Source organism: Etheostoma spectabile, chromosome 12 (assembly GCF_008692095.1).
Source record: "Etheostoma spectabile isolate EspeVRDwgs_2016 chromosome 12, UIUC_Espe_1.0, whole genome shotgun sequence".
Classification (NCBI taxonomy): Eukaryota; Metazoa; Chordata; class Actinopteri; order Perciformes; family Percidae; genus Etheostoma; species Etheostoma spectabile.
Window position 1 is genome coordinate 14234168 of NC_045744.1, and position 16466 is coordinate 14250633.

At 47.8% G+C, this 16466-nt stretch overlaps 1 protein-coding gene across 12 annotated transcripts in view; it reads left to right on the forward strand.

The window, feature by feature from the left end:
• ptprma (protein tyrosine phosphatase receptor type Ma) overlaps window positions 1–16466 on the forward strand; it is a 167248-nt gene that overhangs the window by 140845 nt on the left and 9937 nt on the right. For all 12 annotated transcript variants that reach the window (XM_032531513.1, XM_032531508.1, XM_032531510.1 and 9 more), the window contains 4 exons: window positions 11251–11348; window positions 13911–14027; window positions 15245–15399; window positions 15591–15726. In XM_032531513.1, the coding sequence (XP_032387404.1) occupies window positions 11251–11348; window positions 13911–14027; window positions 15245–15399; window positions 15591–15726 (506 nt within the window). The remainder of the gene's footprint in view (window positions 1–11250; window positions 11349–13910; window positions 14028–15244; window positions 15400–15590; window positions 15727–16466) is intronic.

Consider the following 16466-nt stretch of genomic DNA (forward strand, 5'->3'; position numbering starts at 1 on the left):
CTCCCCTTCTTCACAAGCACCAAATGTCACCAGCAGCGCAAAAGTTTCATTATTTACAGGTTAACATCTCAAAGCCCAACAGGGGATACGGGGGTGTGAGATAGAAATGGAGAGAGAGCAAATCAATGATAAGTGAGTGTACATTATGCCAAAGTCTGCTGCATGTAATATTAATAGGCAAGAGAGGAACATAGCGCCGTCGTGTTTGCCTGTGAGTGTGTATGCGCGCATGTTGATCGGGAGTTTTGCGGCGTACCAAGCTGGGGATTTCTACAGCTGTCACACTCTGCGCTTCTGAGGATGAACAGGCCTAGTCCCAAAGCACGACGACGGCTGCAGCAGCATTAGCTCTCTGACAGCTGGAAGTGAAGCTTCTGCTGGTGTTCTTCCTCTGTGAAGTGCCTCCTCCAAACTTCTCCAACTAGGCTCCACGCACACCGTACTAGGAAAAACTGCTCTCACCCTGTAGTTCCTCAAGTGAACTCTCAAACCAATTACCCTGCTAACCTGTTGCTAAGACCTTTACGACTGTAAACATTTCCTCCGTGAGGCTCTTTTTCAAAATTATTTGTTTGTTGAGGGCTTCTTTAAAGGTGCTCTAAGCAGTGTCCCGTGTGTTTTAGGCTACAACATTTGTTGTCACAAACAGCAAAATCTCCTCACTCTCTGCGAGCTGCCTGTCTCCAGAACACACTGTAAAAAATAAAAATAAAAAATAAAAATAAAAAAACGCGGTCTCTGTTGACAGTCCAGGGTCTACAAACGGCAACAAAAACAATCTGTGCCAACCTGCACCTTGAAGCATACACAAACAGTCTAACAGCGTTACAACCAATAACTGACAAGAAGGATTTGGGGGTAAGGGTGAGGTTAGTGCACTGAAGCACAGAAGGGAGGGGGAGGGCATGGGAGGAGGAGGAGGGAAGGGGAAGCTAGTCTTGTTTTGTTTGAAAATACTTTGAACGTCAACAAGAAGTAACATCACCCAACATCGCTTAGAGCACCTTTAAAATCCATACATCTGCATGTCTCCCATGTCAAACACACATTGTATGGCCAACCATCCGCTTTTATGTCCACCAGAAGTTCTATAGTGCTATCACAACATTATGTTCCTTCTGCCTTTCTTCCTGACAAACGGTTATTATTCACATAATCACAAGAGGTTGTATGTGAGGAAAGCGTGGGTCACTTTAAGTGTTTTTCCTAAAACATTTTTGGAGATGTAAATATTAAAGGTGCAAAGTGTAATACTGACAGTTAGTGTTTAAAATAGTCACTGCAGTACAAATTCAAAATACTGGCGAGAGTCGTCTCCCCAACCCCCTTCTCTCCAGACTCGAAGTTCACGTTGGTTGCCAGGCTGAGACCGCAGCATTCACAACAATGTTGCTAGACGCTTGTCTCACATATTACTTCACAGCACAGCGGAGTAGCTAACGTTAGAGGCTGGCTGTATTGACAGTCATAAAAGCTTGTGCTCACACAGAGCTATGTTGAGCTATGCTCAACTAACAGACACACTTCCTTGTTTTAGAATCACAGTGGGAGCCGCTATATGTTCCACAACCTCGCTGTCCTTTTCTACCCAACTGAAATTCACACTTCATTGACTTAGATTTACGGCAACAATTACTAATCACACTGCTAACTCGCGGTTCTCTCTTCCCAATTTACACCCCCCTTTCTTGGCTTAAAATGACTCACTGCTGTTGGCTACTGGACGCTGAACACGCTGCACGTTGTAAACAGTCGTGGCTCGCTTGCCTGCTCCTCCGGTAACATTAGCAGTTAGCATGGCAACGTTAGCCAGGACCAGTCGAGATCACTTTACTGGCTGTGTCTCAATTGTTTTTGCGAGTATGTAAACAACTCAGGTACTATAGCTGTATAATTCAATGTGAGTGCACAAATGTTGAAATGACATAACATGCCCGTCCCTAGTAGCCGTGATAAATTACCTTAAGCTAATGCTTACCTGTTCAGGAGGAAATTACCAACTCTGTGTCCTTTTGGACCCTAAACTGTCTCAATCTTTCAAATACATCTCCAATATTTACCCTGGTTTATTACGTCTCTGGTCACGCAACTGTTAGAAACATGCCGCTTTTTTAGGTTGAGTAGAGTCTCTCTGTGATCCTGTTAGTTCTATTTCGTATAGGCTTCGCCCTCTAAGGCTACGCTATTGGGTTTATCCCTTCGCGCATGCGTCAGTCGTGAAGATTTTCTTTCCCGCCCTAGCGTCCTGCTCGGCCTCAACTACGCCACTTCTTGTTTAATACAGGGACCCGTTTGTTCACCCCCCGTTTTTTCAACTTTCATTTTTGAAGTCAAGCTAAACACTTCCCCCGGTTCCGTTTTCTCCCCCCTTCTGGTTTAAAATCCTTTCGCACGGCCCTCACCCCCGTTGCGAGGGGCTGGTGCCTTCCGGCCGTCAGGCCTTACCCGCCATCGCCTTTTCGGCTGGCTGTTTTCGAAAGAGAAAACCGCGGTCAAGCTTTTCTGGTCCCAAAAATGTTGGGGGACCCCGCTGCAGCCTGTATACAAGAAGACCGGTGGGGGCCACCTGGGACCCTCTGCGCGTTTTTCCCCCTTACGAAGCTTGGGTCCCCCGTGACTCGCTTTTTTGAAGCGCCCCCAATCCGGTTTTCCCCCTTTTGGGTAGGTTCCCCTTCCCCCCTGGGATTTGGGGGCCTCGGCTGCGATTGATCTTTCCCGCCTGAGCCCCTCTGGGGCCTCCAACGCCGCCGGGGCACCGAGCGGGCATTCCCCTTTTCCACGCGTAAGCCCAGCTAAGCTCTCCCCCGGTTGCCGGGCCCCCTTGGGGCGGCGGTTTAACATACGCTCCCGGGGGCTCCACCCCCGTCGCGGCCTGTGGTTGGTTACCCGGAGGCCTCTTCCCGGGGGCCCCACTCCGGCCCGCGCCTTCGCAAAGAGTTTCGGAAGGGGGAAAGGCTTTCTCCGGGCCGGGGAAAGGAACCGGGAAAAGGTCCGCCCCTGACCGGGCCCGTTTTCGGGTTCCGGGCCCCGCTTCCGGACAGGTATGTTTTCCCCTCCCCCCTGGGGGGGGGCCCCTGCTCCATTTGCCGGGATTTGCCCAACGGGAAGCCCCGGCTCTCCTCTTCCCCCGGCCTGGGCGCCGCCGAGCGGCCCCCCTGTGCCCCCCGGCCCCGGGCCGCCACCCTGGGCCTCTGGCCCACGCGAGTCATGGGGCGGGGGCCAACTACGCCCGGGGGGCCCCCCCCTTCGGGGTTTTTGGCCGGGATTGATGGCGGGACCGCCTCTTACCCTGCCACCGGCGTCCACGGGGTTTCCCGGGTTTTTGTGGGGGACTTTCCCAGCGGAAACTGGGCTCCACAGTCTCGCTTGCCCGGACTTTCAGGCGTCGGACGGTTTCCTTAGCCCCTGAGGGGCCGGCGCCAAGCTCCAGCTCTTTCTTCCCAACCGGAGGCCCGACGTTTCCCCCGGAATCTGGCTCGTGGACGGCCCCCAAAGCCCCCGGGTCGGCCAAAACAACCGCTACGGACGCCCCGCAGGCATCGGCCCCCTCTGGGCTTCCACAAGTCTTGCCGCCTCCCCACCCCCGGGTCCTCCGGGGAGGCGGCAGACGGGGCCACAACAACGGCCGCCCCAAACATGCCGGGAGGCGGGACTTTAGAGAGGCACCCCAACCTGGCAACCCGCCTAAAGACCACCCTTTCAAGGGCAGGAGCGGCGGTGGAACCGGCCGTGGGGACCCACGACCCCTTCAGCTAAAAATTGGGAAACACACGGCGCCCTTTTAGGCCATCCCCCCACGACGGCCCCCCCCCTCGCAGGCCGACACCCCCGGGTTTCCTACAGGCCATGAGAGGTTTTCCCCACCCCAAGCCCACAGCCCCCGCAGCGGGCAGCGCCCGTGGCTCAGGACGGGATGACGTCCTCCACAAGGGACACAACGTTTTACCCACCTCCCCAGGCGTTTCCCGGGGGGGGGGTGGTTAACCCATTTTAGACGTTTTCCCCCACACCGGGGCCCGGCGACGGGGCCACTGCCCTTTCGAAAAAAGCCCTACCATGGGCGGCGACGCCTGTCCCCCACCCCCAGGCGTCCCTGCGCTCTCCCCGTTCCGCTCCCGCCCACAACGCGCCCGCCCCTTTCAGCCTCCAGGCGCAGCGATCCATCGTCTCGCCCAGCGCGGATGGGCTCTGCGCCCCTGTGCCATTCGGTGAACAACACTCAGAATGTCGCCACTGTCAGAGTGAGCGCGGCATGGTTGGCTTGAACACTGGACTCGGGGAGTAAAAGCTGATAACAGGGGTTACACACTCAGTTCGCCTCCCCCGCCCCTTTCGGGTTTGTTTTGGACACGGTTTCATCCCTGGCAGAGGAACGCAATGACGCGGGATAGAAGGGTTGCTGGCGAGCGGCTATTTTCCCGGTCCCCAGGGGAGGAAAACGGGGTTTTACTCTCGCTATTTCCACCCCGAAGAAGTCAGGAGGCTCGTCCCATCCTCGACCTGTCGAAATTCCCGGGTTTAATGTCTGGAGCGCCCCTTCCCACATGTCCATCACCACGGGTTGGAATGTGTGCGCCCAAACGAATGGTTCTCCGGATCTGAAAGCGCTTACTTTCACATCCAAATCATTCCGGCCAGAATTTCCCTGCGTTCTCCTTCCAAGGGCCCTTTTCCATTCAACCGGCGCCGTTCGGATACTCACTAGCCCCCGCACCTTTTCCAAGTGCATGGAAACGGGCTCCAGCCTCTACGGGAGAGGGGCATCAGAGTCCTTTTATTTGGGACGATCTGCTCATTCTAGCCCTCTCGGGCGCGGGCGGGCGCTGCACACTATGGAGGTTCTGCAGAACCTACAAACGCTGGGTTTTTTCCCCGCCAATCGTAGTTTATCTGGGCGTAGACATGAGCTCGATCAGCATGGGAGCCAGGCTGTCAGCCCCGAGGGCAGGAAGCCCTGCTTCTCTGTTGTCCCGCTTCAGGCCGCGCGCGACAGTGCCAGCGCTGTCAGTTAGCGGTCTTGGGCATGATGTCCGCGGCACACACGGTGGGCCCCCTGGTTTCCCCACATGAGGAAAGTCCAGAGGTGGTTTCACCGCCAGCGGCTCGATCCCATTCGCCACAAAAGGCGAATGCCCGTCCATCCCTCATTCCCTCCAATCAGACCTGGCATCTGGGGGAGTCCCCAAACCCTGTCTTACCGGGGTTTTCCCCCGGGGAGAGTGCGTCATATGTGACGGTGTACACAGACGCGTCCCTCACTGGCTGGGGGGAATGTGCGAGTCACAGGTGGTGGAGGGGCCTGCCTCCTCCCCCCCTCCCTCACAAACTGCCTGGAGGGTGTCCACGGTTGAAGGTGTTGAAACACTTTTCCCCCAGTGGTGACGGGGGGCATGTTTAGTACGGACGGACAACTCACGGCGGCGGCATTCATAACCGCCAGGGCGGCATACGCTCAGCCCGGCTGTTAGAAATAGCCAGACGCCTCCTGCGGGGCGCACACCCCTGCGGGCTCTCAAGCAGTATATATCCCGGATTTTGACCGGGCAGCCGACTTGATGTCGAGGGGGGGGCCCTCCACAACGAGTGGATTGAAATCCCACTATGTTCAAACGTTATGGAGCGGTTCGGGGGAAACGGAGTGGATCTGTTCGCTTCACGAAGAACAAAACAGTGCACACTGTGGGTCTCCTTGACCGCGCGGGACAACCCTCCCCCCGGCGTAGACGCCTTCTCCCCCCAAACCCTGGCCCAAACCCTCCCCATATGCTTTCCCCCGGTCCCCCTGATCCCTCGCCTCCTGGAGCGCGTCCAGGAGGAGATCTGTTTTAAATTTTTCTGGTGGCACCGGAGCGCACGAGCGCGTCCTGGTTCCAACCCTCGTTCAGTGCTGGTGGCTCCCCCTGGCAGATTCCGGGGCGGAGAGACGCATATCGCAGCTGAACGGTGCGATCTGTCATCCCCCAGTTGATAAATCAGAGACTGTGGGGTGGTTGCTGACGGGAGCGCTTCCAGAGATTAGGCTTGCCCCCGCCGGTACGCACTATCCCCGGCTCCAGAGCCCCTCTACCAAAAGCAGGCTACGAGGGCGCTGGTCTGCCTTCCAGCGTGGGGCACAGAGAGGGACGTAGACCCACATCGTGTCCCCTACCTCTCGTGCTGACGTACCTACAACTCTGGTGGATAATGATTTGGCTCCATCTACAGTCAAAGCATACGCAGCAGCCATCTCATCCTGTCACGAAGGGTTTTGGTGGAGGGACAGTTTTTGCGCATCCCCTGGTGAAACGTTCCTGAAGGGGGTTAGCGTCAAAAACCGGCTGTTCGCCCCTCGCCCCCAATGGGACCTAGCTCTGGTGCTGCGGCTCTGGGGAAGCCCCTTTGAGCCTTGACACAGGCTTTGCTCAGAATGCTGTCGCTTAAGGGCGCCTTCTCCTTGCCCTAACTCGGCCAAAAGGTGAGTGATTTATGTGCACTGTCAGTTTCTCCGTCCTGCCTCTCATTAGAGGGGACGGGAGCGCAGCCACCTACAGCCAAATCCCTCCTTCACACCGAAGACTTTAACTAGTTCTTTTCGGTCAAGGGTGTTTTCCCTCGGGGTTTTTTCCCCCCACCTCACGCTAACGGTGCGGAGGAGGCTTCCCACCGGTTGTGTCCGGTGCGCGCTCTGTACAATACATTTTTCGCACGGCAAATATCAGGAAAACTCAGCAGCTGTTTGTGCATTTTAGAGAACACCCAAGGATCGCCCTCTCAAAACAGCGTCTGGCTCATGGCTGTGCGCGGCTATTACCCAGGCTTATAGCTCGGAAGGGAAAGAGCCCCCCCAAGACATTCGGGGTCACTCTACGAGGGCTCTGTCGGCGTCTCGGCTCTATTTAAAGGCATGGCAGTAGCCACATTTGCGCGAGCCTCCTGGGCTTCCCCGTGCCCCTTCATTTCCCCTTTTATCTGCGATATGTCGAATCTTCCATGTCTTCATGCGGTTTTTTTCCACCCTCAGGACGCGTAATGCCGCGCTGATGTGCAAAAAAAAAAAAAAAAAAAAAAAGCGGATGCCTTGATTGTGCCATCTCCTTCAACCTAGTGCTGAATGACCCTGCTCTGCTGTCCACCTCTCCTGTACCTGGGGGGTTTCTTGTGAGACACAGTTTTTATCTCATACATTGTCATAATCATGTTTCATGCACGGAGGTAATCAGTCTCTCCGTTGCCCTGCGCGCAGGATCAATCACGCTTAACCCCATTAATCTTGTAGGCCTACTACTGCATCATATTGCGGGCCACAGAACCTTTCCGGCCACGCCATTGGCAGGGCAGGCTTTGTCAAAGAATGACTCTGACTAGCCTCTGTACTGGTGCTGGGCATGTGGTGTATGGTCGGCTTGTGGACCTTGTACCGCAGGTGGCATTGACTACATCAGCTTCGCCCTAACCCAATGCGTAGCCCTTAGAGGGCGAAGCCTATACGAAATAGAAGTTAGTTACTTTGGTAAATCCAGATTCTATTAGTATGGGGGTAGCCTCTAAGGCCGGGCCCCCTGCTCCTAGAACATTAGTGAGAAAAAGCTGATGTTTTGGGAGTCGAAAACGGGTCCGCTCTGTTATATGCAGTAAATGCGGACGTAGTTTAGCCCGAGCAGGACGCTAGGGCGGGAAAGAAAATCTTCACGACTGCGCATGCGCGAGGGATAAACCCAATAGCGTAGCCCTTAGAGGGTACGCCTATACTAATAGAATCTGGAGTTACCAAAGTAACTAACGTTTTTTGCTGCTTTCATGGCTGTGCTAACATTACAGCTGTAGCAAGCTGGCTTTAAGTTTTTACAGGTATATCTGGTAACTCGGCCTAGCTGTCAAACAAGGCAGTTGATAGCAACACACAGGCCAAAACACAAACAGAAGTTCCGTCATTGAATGGAAATTACAAAAGGTGAAAATACTGGCATGAACATTGTTGTCAGAAAATATAGTATTTGAACTTTGCATGTTTAAAATCTGATGACTCATTGGGGTCGTATTTGGATTTATTACAGTAAATATATTACATATTGGACCTTTAATTCATCCATTCATTTACAACTCGTTAACACATCAGCCAGTGTCAGCTTGCAGCACGAGACACGACAACTTTTGGTTTCCAAACTGATCAAACAGCTTTTTTTTATTTTTTTAGTGTAGATTGGTAGAAACACAAAATATTAGCCTTAACCTTGTTTATCAAGAGCCATACTTACTTCCTTATGACTGGCACCAAGTTTAGCGCTGCCCAGCATCTCCTCCTCACCTATTCTCCATCTCTTTATGTATATGGAAACACAAATTGGCTGGCTGAGGCTTGGCAGGAGCCTCCCATTGGATGATTTACCATATAATGCCAAGTGTTATTGTGTTACTGAAGTCCTACACACCAGCTGTCCTGCTTCTCAGTCTCGCTCTCCCAAACTTCTCAGCAGTGTGTATCCTCCCTCTGGACAAGTGTAGGAGGTAGTAGTGGGTGGTTCAATCAGGTTGGGTAGTTTTTGGAGAGAATGAAAGTGACTGGAATTGGAGATTGAGGTCCTACGATCCAATCAAGATGAACCATCTCATGCATAGCAGAGGAAATGTGGGAATACAAATGGAAGATGTTAATGAGCTTTGTTCCAAATTTCTAGATATCCAATTGGGATGGAAATAAGACAGCAGACGTTCAATTTTATTTATTATACTGCAAAATGTTCTTGTTTTTAAAAAAGAGACATGAGCAGGCTGGCAGCACAGACATGATTGTGGAGATGGTTTATTTTTAATCATTTGTCTTTTTCCAGCAAAAAGTCTCCTGAATTTCATTGCACAGTTTGTGAAATATTGAAGTGATTTAAACTATGTTGCATGAGGCTATGCCTCAGTGCAGTTGGAGGATAGACAGTCAAGAAGCACTTAGGCACCACAGAAAGTGAATCCAACATAGCTTGATTAATCAAGTCATTAAAACGGTGATGGTACTTTGTTGATGCCCTGAGGGAAATGAGGTTGGTGCAGAAGACCTAGCAAATAAGGAACACAAACACTACAATAAAAGAAAAAGATGCTGGAGCACCTGGTGTCTGATAGCGTGTTCTATAAATTATCAAACGATTACATACTGTAAAACCTTTATTTATTTTTGGGTGCATGTTTGCCTTAATTTAATAGTTTAATTTAATAGAGATACAGACTGAATGAAGGGAGAGAGTGCGGGATGACAATGAAGAAATGGCCCCAGACGGGTCGGTTATGTGGTATCTGAATGGGGCGGCTGTGGTAGAGCGAATAGTGCCAAACGGAAGGTTGGTGGTACAAACCCTGGCCCTGCAGTCCCATGTGGAAGTGTCCTTGTTTATCTAATGAGGAGGTGGCACCTTGCACGGCAGCCTCGGCCACAGTGTATGGATGTGTATGAATGGTGAATGGTTCCTGTACTATGTAAAAGCACTTTGAGTAGTCGTTAAGACTAGAAAAGCACTACATAAATACACTCTATTTATGTGTCTTAGCCACTGGGCTACCAGATACCCATAAACCTTAATTTTAATAAGAGTAACAAATGTGTTTCTTTCACCAAGTAAGTAGGGTAGTAGTTCAGTCAGTGTTTGAATAGGAGAAGACATTGTGGCATGCTTTGTCCTGCTCAAGTAGAGTTGCCAATTTGCAATTCAGTGATATTCCACAGTACATTTTATTTGCCCTGGGGGCGTCTTAAAATGCGTATACCAAATACTCTGATTGCAACAATTGTAATTTCATCCACATAGATGCAGAAATGGCCCAGAACATACTTGAAAAAATACTGAAAATCTTTTGTCAGTGAGAAAGGTTTTACATCAAAGTGTGGAGGCTGACCAGACCAAAAACCAATATAAGATAACTGAAATTGTTGCGCGTGAGCTGTTTTTCAACAGTTTTCAGGATCCTTTAAGCTATTTAATTAATTTACCCCATAAATGACAAGGAAGAACAACTCTAATAGTATGTGTCTGTGCAATATCTTAGCGTGCGTGCGTGCGTGCGTGCGTGCGTGCGTGCGTGCGTGCGTGCGTGCGTGCGTGCGTGCGTGCGTGCGTGCGTGCGTGCGTGGTGTGTGTGTGTGTGTGTGTTCATAAGTTGTCATGTCTCCAGGTAATTTGGGCCAACGCCAGAGTATGCACAACTGCAGTGATTTGCATTCACTAATTAATTTGTCAAAAGCATTTTTTTTCACTTGGTGCATGATTAAAACTAATATTAGTAATTCCAATTAACCAGAATAATAATTAAAATCCTATCAATCCACAATTATTGCTCAATGAAGTTTTAAATATTGGAGGTATTCAATGGCTTGCTGCTCATTTATTTTGATGTTCACCACGTTAGGGTCTGGTTCTGTGGAAAGGTGGGTTTTGAACAGATGAGGTGTAGGGGGTAATTATTTTGAGCTTCCACACACACGGAGACACATGCACACACACACACACACACACACACAGACTTTAGCCTCATCTGTTTTCATCTGCATTTAAGCCCTCTGCTGTAGAGTAAGCACTTTGCTATGAATCAGTTGTAAGAAGAACTATGAATAAATCTAGTTTGACGTGTTTTTCAATGCTCGATCCGAGGAGCGAAAATGGAGGGGAAATTCTCAATAAACTGCATTGTTGCTGTAACACTATAATACCTCCAAATCCCCAGTGTGTATATTGTGTGCAAGATCTACTTTTCTATCTGCCTCTGAAGACAGGCACGTTGTTGGTGTGAGGTTCAGAAATCATGTTGCCACAGCGTACACATAAACAGAGAGAAGTTAACAATACATGCAATTGATATATTTGAAAAGTAGTGCGGAATAGGGCATTCAAATATACAAACCGTTACTGGTCATAATCATGAGATTTAATATAGGGAAAGCTGCACAGATTAAGAAGAACAATGATGGAAAATAATGTGTATAACAGTTTTTTAAATTAATATTTTACCACTCGCTGTTCTTCCTGGCATTATTTACTTGTAACTTTCCCAGACTGCTTGTACTTTCAATTTATTGAAATCCTAATTCTCCACCATAAAGTAATGTTTCAAACAGCAAGTTGCGTCCAACTATGTGACATTACTTTGGGGAAGGCCCTTTCCTATTTGACAATCCCCCCGTGCACAAAGAAAGGTCCGGATCAACCAGATCAATATATAATGCAATATGGTGACTATACATGTAATTTACTAACTCAAAAATACTTATTCCTTCTCTCACCCTCTAAGGCCCCATGCAGGAGACGGTCTTCGACTTCTGGAGGATGGTCTGGCAGGAGAACACGGCAGCTATCGTCATGGTGACCAACCTGGTGGAAGTGGGCAGGGTGGGTATTAATTAGATGTTCACTCTAACCACATATCTTAAATTAGATTACCTTGCCCCCAGTCGACTGGCAGCCAGATAGTATCTCAAGGCAAACGGAGCCATCTTTTTGTTTGATTGCTTTTGTGTGTTTGGACATGAGTGCCCAGATGTTTCTGTGTGTGTTTGTGTGCTGGCTTAGTGAGGCATGGGTCTTGTGTGCCGCCAGCTCTTTTTCCATCCATCTGATCAGTGAAAAGTGAGGAGAAGCTGATTGATGGCCTTTATTACCAGAGAGACATCCAGGCAACTGAGTACTGTTTCATCTGAGTGACTCTACAACCGTAGCTGCCAGCTCCTACCAGAAATATTTCTTAATGTTGTCCTCTTCGGTGAAAAGGTGACTGTTGAGGATGGTTCATAATGTTGAAACTAATTGTAGAGCCTTGCCTGTTTTGTTCCCTTTTGGAAGAAACCAAAACCCAGAGCCCTACTTCAGTCCTAATTTGTTTCATTTACCTCCCACTGTAGTTCCTCCTGGTTAGGTTATAATCAAGAGAAAATGAAGGTCTTAACATACAGTGTAATGCTTTGACTGCCAGGGGATTTTCTCAAAAATGTTTAAACACATTCACGCTGAAAGCCCCTTAAACACAGGCACACCTTGATTTTGCTGATGTGCAATTTTGGTGGGGCTTAAATGTAGCAGAGCTGATAATGATTCATGGGCCCATCTCTAGGTACCTCATTAGGCCGTTCTCTACAGTAGCTGAGCCCTGCCCGCCCCGCCCCACACCTTCTCCACACCTGCTTAGCTGCGGCGCGGTCCTCGGCGGGCCCCGGCCCCCAAACCGTCTGTTATATGATCCTTGTCCAATGGCGGGCGGTAGGCACAGTTGGTCACAGTGACGGTGGCTCCTCAGAGGGCCCCATAAAAATCACTCCGCCATATCACAGTGGGCCATCTGCTCGGCACAGTTGCTTATGAACTCTGGGAAATCCTGGCACGCAAAGCCTCTGTGTCCCACTGGTTTCACACATAGGGGCGGCGCGTAGCGTACTTTGATGTATGAGAGATTTGGTTTGGAAGGTAGTGTGCTGATGGGTGTGATGAGATGATGCTACTCATGCTTCTTTTCCATACACTTAATACGTATGAGCGAATGAGTTCAAGTGCAATGAACACACGCACACACACTCATAAGTGTGGCCACACAAAGAACATCTGTGTGTTCCCCCCCACCAGGCGCCTCATTCAGAGTGATCTAATAAGGTAATGGCTTTTGCCTAATTCAATCTGGCTGGAAGCGGACGGTGGATTTGTGATTGTCATCGGGGATTAGTCATCAGGGGTGTCAGAGAGAGGGAACTGAAAGTCCCTGTCTGTCTGTGTCACTCCACAAACCAAAATCTCATTTCATTCCTAATCAGGGCATAGACTCCAGAAATTAAAATTGAATCTAGTTTTGGCTGTTGTCGCATTTATCCCTCATCAAAAATTATCATTCTCTGATATACCTTCATGATTTCAATCTCTGTTACTAGCCTTGCTCCCTAAGTATCACCAGTTTAATTGAATGGGTGGAAAAAGAGGGGGGAGGGATTTTTTCACTATTATGCTACCTAATAAAGTAATATTTCCAGTGGGGGGGGTTAGATTTCTGTTGGGAAATCTGTTTTAAACAGCTGAGGATTTATTATTTCACATGATTCTTGGATTGACATATCTTCTTTGTCCAATTGTAGTACAATGTGTTTTTAATGTTTTTTCCTATTTCTCCGCACTGGTAGTCAAAGACTTAAGGTGAACAAATAGTCGATCTCCTCATTGTCCATTCTGCTCTGTTCCAGATTCTGTACAGTCTACCTTTTGACTTATTTTCACATTATCGATGTCAGACTGAAAAAGCAATAATGTGAGAATGAGCTCTCCATCAATAACCATAAGATTCCCATTAACAGCAGATCTCGGACAAGGGGTTGAAACTAATAAGAAGCAAATCTCATTTTGACTTCAAAGAAGTGCTTCAGAAACTGAAATGTCAAGTGACAAATGTGAGTTGATGTTATGTGACAATTAAGGCCAATTTATACTTCTGCGTTAAACACCGTGGGTAGGTACATGGAGATACGGACCCTATGCCATAACCTACACCTTAGTCTGATGTGCACCTCTCAAACATTTTTACTACACATTGGGGCAACGCACGTTACTCTGCTGTGGCTTGGTAGCGTTGCATTTCTCCCTACTCAGTTTTGGGTTGTCCTTCTCCATAAGCAACATGAAATCAAGTAGCTCTACCACACACCCCACACACAAACACACACATGCCGGCCCTGCAATTCTCTGAAAGAGATCGACGCACACACCATTAAACTAGTGTAAACCTCAAGCCGCTCATGTAGGCTATGGCGAAAATCTCTATATGGAGCCTTTGTTGGAAAAAAAGAAATGATGGTCTGTCAACTTGCAGACATTCAAATAATTTGTGAGGAAATTAAATAAAGCTGTGTGTGGGTGCGCAAATGTAAATGCATTCAAGTGTGCATGTGGTTATAGAACACTTTCTTTTGTCACTCTCAGGTGAAGTGCTGTAAGTACTGGCCGGATGACACTGAGATCTACAGAGACATCAAGGTTACGCTGATAGAGACTGAACTTCTGTCAGAGTATGTCATCAGGACCTTTGCAGTAGAGAAGGTAAACCTTGTAACCTCCATTGTCCACTAAGAGATTTGAAAGACAACATTTATACAATGCTGAGTACTAGACCTCAACCTTTGGCCACTAAGCGGTTTGGCTGAAGATGTTAATGGGTTATGTGCAACGCTCATAAGCACCTTTTTAAATGTTTCTTTTAGGAGTTAGTTCTGTTTGAAATGTACCTCTTTATTACAACAAGGTTATAGTACTGTGGCTTGTGCTGTCATGTGTTGTCAATAATTTTTTTTAAATAACTCACAATCCTCTCCTTACGGTTGTTTTCAACTAGCAACACACATTATTCTGATGATTTTTTTGCTTTTTTTCCTCCACACATTTCTAGATTTTAAAGCCAGTATTTGAAGGATTTTAATAGTATTGGTATTTGTATTGGTTAGTAGGCAGCCATGCTGCTCACAACCCCATGCCACAGCCAACACTAAGATGATAAATGGTTTTGGACTGTACCAATTTTCACTTGATTGTTCAAATCTTTAACATTGAAAAAATGCATGCCCCTGAATAATATGATTAAATATACATAAATTAACTCTAAGAAAAGAAAGGCCAAGTTGAAAAATTCAGTTCACAGTAAAGCCCAAAACTGTTGCTAAGGAAGGATAACATGCACTGTTCACTTTATCTAACTAGGCTTTTCCCAGTGGGGCTCACTGAGACCCTGTCTAACCATTAGGTTCCTGCTGTTTAACTTTAAATATTGATTGTTTATTAAGTAATGTTGAAAAGCAAACTGTTTGTAATTTAGGTAATAGTCGCATTATAACTGTTATTATAAGTGTGACTCCTAATAAGCCAAAGCAGCTGGCAAAAGTTCATCTATAAAGCACAGTAAATTAAAATTCAAAAATCTGCTGTTTATATGTTAAACTCACAATGTCCAAATTATAGATGTAACATGTAAGCCTGTGTCCACGGAGGGACATATGACTGAAAGCACCATAGTACAATAGGTAAAAAAATAAATAAATAAGACTACAGTCGCCTTGAACATTTCTACTGTTAGATAAGTAAAGATTTACTTAACCCCTCCTCGACTTTGCCCATGAAGTGTGTGTTTGTATTCAATCCAACTCTGTATTTGCTTTAGAAAGACCTCTCACATCGTCTGCACATTGTATGCTCTGTCTTCTCACCACATCCCCGCTGTCTTCTGCTGTGCCTTGTGTGGTTAACATGATGACTCTGTTCCTCAGAGAGGGGCTCATGAGATTCGGGAAATCCGTCAGTTTCACTTCACGGGCTGGCCGGACCACGGGGTGCCCTATCACGCCACGGGCCTGCTGGGTTTTATTAGGAGAGTCAAGTCCAAGACTCTGACCAATGCTGGGCCCATGGTGGTTCACTGCAGGTTGGTGTGCACTAGAACTGATCATTGATACAACTGTATATCATGGCTATTTAAGACAAAAAAGCAGAAGAAGAAAATATTTCACATATTTTAGTTATGCTATACTTTGAATGACAAACTTTAGGTGTCTGGATAAAACCAGTGTTTTCTATTACACCCCTGATCTTTGCAATCTACGTGTTTCCCTGCAGTGCCGGGGCGGGACGGACAGGCTGCTTCATCGTCATAGACATCATGTTGGACATGGCTGAGAGAGAGGGTGTGGTGGACATTTACAACTGTGTGAGGGAGCTGCGCTCAAGGAGAGTCAACATGGTCCAGACTGAGGTATGGTGAATCTGGTCCCACAGTGGCCTCAGCACAGCTGCCCACAGAGACTCATTAGTAAAAGGAAGAGTGAGGATGCAGCTTGGCAGGCTGTTGCCATCAAATGTGGATCAACTAGTATCTGCGAGTCATTCTTAGCATAAGCCCCACTTCCCCGCTGCTCCAGAAGAAATGTTCCAAATTAATACCAAAGAAAGGAGCTCTTTTATGAATATAAATTAATTATGTCCAGGAAAGATAAATCATGTTGTGGAAGTTTTCTGTACAGCAGGAAAGGAGAAGTTTTGAAATGAGACTTTTGTTGAAACAAAATAATGACAGCTGAGCAAAAGTACTGAGTTGAATTTTTATTTATGCTCTGCAGAGCATAAAGTGACGAGAACAAATGCACAAAGTATACACGAGCAACGATATGTGTCTGGCAAAATTTAACAGAAACATCACGGTCTTATAGTAATTTTCCCTAGCAAGAGGCGACCTTGTTTGAAAAACATGCCTAATCTTAGCAAAAGAATTAATCTTCCCACACAGACAAGTTGCGAGCCTTTTTAGTCTTTCTACATCTGTCCCTCATGCCTCAAAGTTTACGGTCATTTATCTTAGCTGCTAAAGACAACCAGTGCCTTGGTCACGTACCAAAACCATATAGCCTGGCTCTCTTATTGATCCATAACTGACATTTATTAGTCAATATTTCTGCAGGATAAGCGTTGCGGACATTTTTCAAGTTTAATTTCAAT